Below are 10,000 nucleotides of genomic sequence, written 5' to 3' on the forward strand. Positions count from 1 at the left end.
TAACATGCTATTATACTAACACACTATTATACTAACAAACGAACATGCTAACATACTTTTATACTAACATGATATTAAGCTAACAAACGAACATGCTAACACACTATTATACTAACATGCTATTATGCTAACAAACAAACATGCTAACACACTATTATACTAACATGCTATTATGCTAACAAATGAACATGCTAACACACTATTATACTAACATGCTATTATGCTAACAAACAAACATGCTAACACACTATTATACTAACATGCTATTATGCTAACAAATGAACATGCTAACACACTATTATCTACACATGCTATTATGCTAACAAATTAACTTGCTAACACACTATTATACTAACATGCTATTATGCTAACAAACGAACATGCTAACATACTATTATACTAACATGCTATTGTGCTAGCAAATGACCATGGTAACATACTATTATGCTAACAAACGAACATGCTAACAAACGTACATGGTAACATACTATTATGCTAACAAACGAACATGCTAACAAACGTACATGCTAACAAATGAACATGCTAACACACTATTACACTAACATGCTATTATGCTAACAAATGAATATAATAACACACTATTATGCTAACATGCTAAAAGGCTAACAAATTAACATGCTAACGTGCTGTCATGCTAACGGTTGATATGCTCACCTGGCTCATGGTGGTGACATCACTTCCTGTGCAGGGTCCTAGAGTCAGCAGCGACTGACCCTCCAACTGTTTGGACTCCAGGCAGTTCTGTCTCTGTCGGATCAGCCCGGAACCCAAGTCCGAGTCCTGCGGGACCCTGAGGAGCAGAAGGTCCAGTTGTGACTCCTTCAAGAAACATCTGTGTTTGATGATCTACTGACTCCTTCAAGAAACATCTGTGTTTGATGATCTACTGACTCCTTCAAGAAACATCTGTGTTTGATGATCTACTGACTCCTTCAAGAAACATCTGTGTTTGATGATCTACTGACTCCTTCAAGAAACATCTGTGTTTGATGATCTACTGACTCCTTCAAGAAACATCTGTGTTTGATGATCTACTGACTCCTTCAAGAAACATCTGTGTTTGATGATCTACTGACTCCTTCAAGAAACATCTGTGTTTGATGATCTACTGACTCCTTCAAGAAACATCTGTGTTTGATGATCTACTGACTCCTTCAAGAAACATCTGTGTTTGATGATCTACTGACTCCTTCAAGAAACATGTGTGTTTGATGATCTACTGACTCCTTCAAGAAACATCTGTGTTTGATGATCTACTGACTCCTTCAAGAAACATCTGTGTTTGATGATCTACTGACTCCTTCAAGAAACATGTGTGTTTGATGATCTACTGACTCCTTCAAGAAACATGTGTGTTTGATGATCTACTGACTCCTTCAAGAAACATGTGTGTTTGATGATCTACTGACTCCTTCAAGAAACATCTGTGTTTGATGATCTACTGACTCCTTCAAGAAACATGTGTGTTTGATGATCTACTGACTCCTTCAAGAAACATGTGTGTTTGATGATCTACTGACTCCTTCAAGAAACATGTGTGTTTGATGATCTACTGACTCCTTCAAGAAACATGTGTGTTTGATGATCTACTGACTCCTTCAAGAAACATATGTGTTTGATGATCTACTGACTCCTTCAAGAAACATCTGTGTTTGATGATCTACTGACTCCTTCAAGAAACATGTGTGTTTGATGATCTACTGACTCCTTCAAGAAACATATGTGTTTGATGATCTACTGACTCCTTCAAGAAACATCTGTGTTTGATATAATACAATATAATAGAACAATATAATAAGATATTTCTCCTTCACAAACACACACAGGAACTCACATACTATCAAACATACACAGACACACACACACACCGACTCACACACACATACAGACTCACACAGACTCACACACACAAAGACTCACACACACATACAGACTCACAAAGACTCACACAGACTCACACACACAAAGACTCACACACACACACACACACCGACTCACACACACATACAGACTCACTTACACAAATACTCAATACACACTAAGACTCACACACTCACACAGACTCACAAACACACACACAAACCGACTCACACACACACACAAACATACAGACTCACTTACACAAATACTCACACACTCACACAGACTCACACACTCACACAGACTCACAAACACACACACAAACCGACTCACACACACACACACCGACTCACACACACATACAGACTCACATACACAAATACTCACAGACTCACATAGACTCACACACACACACACACACACACACACACACAGACTCACACACACACACACACCGACTCACACACACATACAGACTCACATACACAAATACTCACTGACTCACACAGACTCACACACACTGACTCACACAGACTCACACACACAGACACACACACACAGACACACACAGACTCACACACACTCGCACAGACACACACACACACACACACACACACACACACACACCGACTCACACACACATACAGACTCACATACACAGTTAGTTAGTTATGGCAGTCCATCGATAACGATGGTGACGTTGCTCCAAATTGAGTGAATGGACATTTATTGGGGTGTGTTGCGGCGGTGCAAAGCCATGTGGCTGTGCAGGCCGATGCGGGATCCGCAGGTTGGTGGGCCCTGTAGCAGCTGATGCCTCAGTGCACGTCGCCGTATCCTCCTCTCTGTGGCTCCTGAAGGTGAGCAGTTCCCTGGTGGCAGGAGGAACTCCAGGTATGGCGATCAGCAGCCAGGGTCTCTAGTGCTGTAGGTGAAATGTTGCACTGCTTCAGGAGGGTTTTGAGATGATCCTTGAAGCGCTTTTTTGGACCACCAGCAGATCTCTGGCCATTCAGAAGTTGGCCGTAGATTTGCCTGGGCAGGCGGTGGGCAGGCATACGGATCACATGCCCAACCCAGCGCAGGTGTTACTTCGCAAGGAGCACGGCGATGGTAGGTGTGTGGGTCCGTTCAAGGATATCAACATATGGCACCCTGTCTTCCCAGGACACACCCAGGATCCTTTGAAGGCAGCGGATGTGGAAGGCCTCTAGTGTTTTTATGTGCCTCTGGTAGGGTGTCCAGGTTTCCGACCCGTACAGCAGTGTAGAGAGGCAGACCGCCTTGTACACAGCTGCTTTGGTGGAGCTGGTGAGGTTCCTGTTGTGGAATACCCTAGAGCTAAGCCTGCCAAAGGCAGCGGAGGCCAGACCGACTCGGACCTGGATGTCATCATCAATGTTGCAGGAGGGGGACAGAATGCTGCCTAGGTAGGTGAAGTGTGGGACGATGGCAAGGGGATGACCATCGAGGGTGAAGGTACACACATGTGTTTGGTGGGTGAACTCCTGGACAACTATCTGTGTTTTCCTGATGTTGATTTGGAGACCAATGGCGCTGTAGATGGATGCGACCACGTTTAACGCACGCTGTAGGGATTCTGGTGAGTGGGCAAGGAGAGGACAGTCATCTGCATACTGTAGCTCTAAGATGTGTTGGTTGGTGGTTTTGGTGAAGGCTTGAAGGCGCCGAATATTGAAGAGGTTGCCATCCAGTCTGTACTGTATCTGTACCCCATCTGCTGGATCCAGGAGTTTGTGAGAGAGGATGGTGACGGTGGAGAGGAAAATGTTGAAGATGGTAGGGGCTAGGACACACCCTTGCTTGACCCCTACATCCACACTGAAGAAGGGAGACTGCTGGCCACCAACACTCACACAGGCTTGCATTCCATCATGGAACTGCCGCAAGATGTTCCTGAACTTTGGTGGAACCCCCAGCTTCCCCAGCACATCCCACAGCAGTTCCCGGTTTACTGTGTCGAAGGCCTTGGACAGATCAATGAAAGCTAGGTACAGGTCCTTGCAGTGTTCTCTGCATTTTTCCTGTACCTGTCTAGCAACAAAGATCATGTCAGTGGTGCTGCGCTGTTGCCTAAAACCGCACTGGGATTCGGGCAGGATGTTATCAGTAGCATGAGATGCTAGTCGAAGGAGCATCACCCGTGCTAGCACCTTTCCGGCAACCGATAGGAGGGAAATTCCCCTGCTATTACCACAATCTGCTTTGTCACCTTTGCGCTTAAAGATTGTGATGATGTTGGCATCCTTCCAATCTTGCGGGATGACTTCAGATGACCAGATGGTACTGATCAGTTGGTGTAATCTGCGGGTGAGCAGGTATCCGCCATGCTTCAGTATTTCTGCCGGGATTCCATCAAGCCCTGGGCTCTTATTGTTCTTCAGGCCAGCGATGGCTTTTCGTACTTCAGCAAAGCTGGGGGAGGAATCCAGATCTGTGACGGTTGGGAGGCATGGGAGGTCAGCAAGTGTGTCCATCCTGGTTGGATATGAGGTGTTCAGCAGGGTGTTGAAGTGCTCAGCCCATCTGTCCAGGATCTGTTGTTTGTCCTTGTACAGGATGGTACCATCTTCTGATCTGACCGGAGATATGTTTTTCCTCTGTGGGCCATAGATGACCTTGATGGCGTCATAGAAAGCATGGGAGTTGTTAGTGTCCGCGTGATGCTGTATCTCATGTGCTTTCTTTGTCCACCAGTCATTCTCCATGGCTCTGAGGGTGCGCTGGGTTTCAGCCCGAATTTCGGTGAAGTGGGCCTTCAGCGAGGTGAAGTAGGTTGTGGATACCTGGTGCGCTATTATCAAACCAGTCTTGGTGTCGCCGTCTGGTGTACCCTACAGACTCTACTGCCGCCTGGTAGATAGCAGTGCGCAGAGTGCTCCAGGTAGAGTTGATGTCAGGAACGGCTGGTGTTTCAGGGAGATTGGACAGCTGTAAGGCAATCTGTTCCCTGAGCTGGTTGACTGAGTGCGGGGACTTCAGTGCATCGCAATTGAGCTTCTTGCAGGGTGGTGTTTTCCTCAGTGGAGGACGGAGTTCCAGGGTGAGTTTGGTTCTGATCAAGCGGTGGTCCGTGCAACAGTCAGCTCCACGCATGGCTCTGGTGACTCGCACCTCCTTCCTGTCAGCTTGGCGGACGATGATATAATCAAGGAGGTGCCAGTGTTTAGAGCGGGGGTGCTGCCAGGAGGTCTTGAATTTGTTCTTCATTTGGAACAAGGTGTTGGCGATGACCAGCCGATACTCAGAGCAGAGAGTGAGGAGGCGAAGACCATTCTCATTGAGCTTACCAACACCGTGCTGCCCAAGCACATCCTTCCAGAGCACACCGTCAGAGCCCACTCTCGCGTTAAAATCCCCAAGGAGAATGAGCTTGTCGGTAGGGGGGGTTTTATTTATGGCGGAGTGCAGGGAGGCATAGAAGAGTTCCTTGCACTCAGGGTCAGCATCCAGTGTTGGGGCGTATGCACTGATGAGAGTGGCATGATAGTTGTTGGCGAGTGGAATCCGCCAGGTCATCAGTCTTTCACTGATGCCGGTCGGGGATTCAGGAATTCTCTGAAGCATTTGGAGCAGGCTTGTGCAAGAGAATAGATTATAGTGAGGGCAGTGGCGCGCAGTCTCTGCCCTCACTGTCTTGGTTCCCCCCTACATTTTCCAGTGGGGTGTGCGAAGCACGACGACTTTCAGTGGGAGAGAGTTGCAGAAAGCTGCCAGAACACCGGTCTGTTGGTGACTGCCTGATGCGGGTTATCTCCACAGGTTGTTGGTCGGAGTGTCCTTCTCCTAGATGGGTTGCCTACCATGGCTATGAGCCCCATCTGCCCATGCTATTTACCCATAGGCTGGGGCAGTGGTTGAGAGGCGCCAGGGCGTGTCCACACACCGGTGGGACTGCACGCCTACTCTCTAGGGCCCACTGCTGCTCCGAGATCTCCTACAGTTTAGCCTGGGACCTCGAGATACCCAGTTTCCGTGTGTGGCCGCGAGGAGGCACTGTAGGAGTGTTGGTGGTGGAGAGGCTATGTACCGGCAGGAGGAGACTTACACATTCTGCTCCTCTTTTCACCCCGGACAGAGGCTAGCCGGTAGCTGAAAGCAGAAGGAAGCAAGCAGAAGTGGCATGCAACATGCACTAGCTACGAGCACTACTACCACAGTTCTACTGCACTGACGCTTCACACACACCCAACTTGCACACACACAAATACTCACTGACTCACACACACAGACGCACACACACTGACCCACACAGACTCTCACACACACACACACACAGACACACACACACACTCACACAAACACACACAGACTCACTTCAGCTCCGGGTACACGTTGCTCAGATACCACTGGAAAGGTTTACATTTGAGTCTCTTACGAAGCTCGACTCGACTCTTGACACTGAAACACAAAATCACGTCAGAGTTTGTTACCAAGTGTGTGTGTGAAATGTGTGTATCTGTGTGTGTGTGTTCTTACTCTCCATAAGACTTTCCTCGAGCTGCAGGACGAGCAGAATAATAGAAGAGACGGAAGTCGTCCATCCACACCTCAGCAGTACGACGTGTGTTCCTACAACACACACACACACATGAACACACGTACATACACACACATTACACACACGTACATACACTAACATGAACACATACATGGACACACACATGAACACACACATGAACACACACATGTACACATGAACACATGAACACATGAACACACACATGAAGACACACATGTACACACACACACATGAACACACCTGTACACACACACACACACATGAACACACCTGTACACACACACACACATGAACACACACATGAACACACACATGAACACACACACACATGAACACACACATGTACACACACACATGAACACACACACACATGAACACACACATGTACACACACACACATGAACACACACATGTACACACACGCACATGAACACACATGTACACACACACACATGAACACACATGTACACACACACACATGTACACACACACACATGAACACACATGTACACACACACACATGAACACACATGTACACACACACATGTACACACACACACATGAACACACATGTACACACACACACATGAACACACATGAACACACACACACATGAACACACATGTACACACACACACACATGAACACACATGTACACACACACATGAACACACATGTACACACACATGAACACACACATGAACACACACACACATGAACACACACATGAACACACACACACATGAACACACACACACATGAACACGCACATGTACACACACACACATGAACACACATGTACACACACACACATGAACACACATGAACACACACATGAACACACACATGAACACACACATGTACACACACACACATGAACACACATGTACACACACACACATGAACACACATGAACACACACATGAACACACACATGAACACACACATGTACACACACACACATGAAGACAGTAAACTTGCTCCATGTTTCAGTGACAGAACACTCAGAGGTCAAGTCCATAGGTCAAAGGTCAAGGGGCGTACTTGATGTATGTGTTTGCGTTTCCTTCTGGAAACACGTACGGATGTTTCTTCCTGAACACGTGACCGACTCGACTGCAGGGAAGGATCTCCAGACTCCCTCCACAGGTCCATACTCTGAAGGATATTTCTACACACAAGTACACACATATATACAATTATATACATATATATATATATATACACTCCCTCCGCAGGTCCATACTCTGAAGGATATTTCTACACACAAGTACACACATATATATACAATTATACACATATATATATATATACACTCCCTCCACAGGTCCACACTCTGAAGGATATTTCTACACACAAGTACACACATATATATACAATTATATACACATATATATATATATATACACTCCCTCCGCAGGTCCACACTCTGAAGGATATTTCTACACACAAGTACACACATATATATACAATTATATACATATATATATATATACACTCCCTCCGCAGGTCCACACTCTGAAGGATATTTCTACACACAAGTACACACATATATATACAATTATATACATATATATATATATACACTCCCTCCGCAGGTCCACACTCTGAAGGATATTTCTACACACAAGTACACACATATATACAATTATATACATATATATATATATACACTCCCTCCGCAGGTCCACACTCTGAAGGATATTTCTACACACAAGTACACAATTATATATACAATTATATACATATATATATATATATACACTCCCTCCGCAGGTCCACACTCTGAAGGATATTTCTACACACAAGTACACACATATATATACAATTATATACACATATATATATATATACACTCCCTCCGCAGGTCCATACTCTGAAGGATATTTCTACACACAAGTACACACATATATATACAATTATATACACATATATATATATATACACTCCCTCCGCAGGTCCACACTCTGAAGGATATTTCTACACACAAGTACACACATATATATACAATTATATACATATATATATATATATACACTCCCTCCGCAGGTCCACACTCTGAAGGATATTTCTACACACAAGTACACACATATATATACAATTATATACACATATATATATATATATATACACTCCCTCCACAGGTCCACACTCTGAAGGATATTTCTACACACAAGTACACATATATATACAATTATATACACATATATATATATATACACTCCCTCCGCAGGTCCATACTCTGAAGGATATTTCTACACACAAGTACACACATATATATACAATTATACACATATATATATATATACACTCCCTCCGCAGGTCCACACTCTGAAGGATATTTCTACACACAAGTACACAATTATATATACAATTATATACACATATATATATATATATATACACTCCCTCCGCAGGTCCACACTCTGAAGGATATTTCTACACACAAGTACACAATTATATATACAATTATATACATATATATATATATATACACTCCCTCCGCAGGTCCACACTCTGAAGGATATTTCTACACACAAGTACACAATTATATATACAATTATATACACATATATATATATATATACACTCCCTCCGCAGGTCCACACTCTGAAGGATATTTCTACACACAAGTACACAATTATATATACAATTATATACACATATATATATATATATACACTCCCTCCGCAGGTCCACACTCTGAAGGATATTTCTACACACAAGTACACAATTATATACATATATATATATATATATACACTCCCTCCGCAGGTCCACACTCTGAAGGATATTTCTACACACAAGTACACAATTATATATACAATTATATACACATATATATATATATATATACACTCCCTCCGCAGGTCCACACTCTGAAGGATATTTCTACACACAAGTACACAATTATATATACAATTATATACATATATATATATATATACACTCCCTCCGCAGGTCCACACTCTGAAGGATATTTCTACACACAAGTACACAATTATATATACAATTATATACACATATATATATATATATACACTCCCTCCGCAGGTCCACACTCTGAAGGATATTTCTACACACAAGTACACAATTATATATACAATTATATACACATATATATATATATATACACTCCCTCCGCAGGTCCACACTCTGAAGGATATTTCTACACACAAGTACACAATTATATACATATATATATATATATATACACTCCCTCCGCAGGTCCACACTCTGAAGGATATTTCTACACACAAGTACACAATTATATACATATATATATAAATATACACTCCCTCCGCAGGTCCACACTCTGAAGGATATTTCTACACACAAGTACACAATTATACACATATATATATATATACACTCCCACCGCAGGTCCACACTCTGTAGGATATTTCTACACACAAGTACACAATTATATACACATATATATATATATACACTCCCTCCGCAGGTCCACACTCTGAAGGATATTTCTACACACAAGTACACAATTATACACATATATATATATATATATACACTCCCACCGCAGGTCCACACTCTGAAGGATATTTCTAAACACAA

At 43.4% G+C, this 10,000-nt stretch overlaps 1 protein-coding gene across 1 annotated transcript in view; it reads right to left on the reverse strand.

Annotated features, from left to right (window-relative positions):
- galnt14 (UDP-N-acetyl-alpha-D-galactosamine:polypeptide N-acetylgalactosaminyltransferase 14 (GalNAc-T14)) overlaps positions 1-10,000 on the reverse strand; it is a 43,129-nt gene that overhangs the window by 3,232 nt on the left and 29,897 nt on the right. The window contains exons 9-12 of the mRNA XM_087806533.1: positions 7,469-7,595; positions 6,382-6,474; positions 6,220-6,303; positions 676-811 (exon numbers count right to left, since the gene is read on the reverse strand). Coding sequence (XP_087662659.1) covers positions 676-811; positions 6,220-6,303; positions 6,382-6,474; positions 7,469-7,595 — 440 coding nt within the window. The remainder of the gene's footprint in view (positions 1-675; positions 812-6,219; positions 6,304-6,381; positions 6,475-7,468; positions 7,596-10,000) is intronic.

This window comes from Callionymus lyra, chromosome 13 (assembly GCF_982586985.1).
Source record: "Callionymus lyra chromosome 13, fCalLyr1.hap1.1, whole genome shotgun sequence".
NCBI classification, from domain to species: domain Eukaryota; kingdom Metazoa; phylum Chordata; class Actinopteri; order Syngnathiformes; family Callionymidae; genus Callionymus; species Callionymus lyra.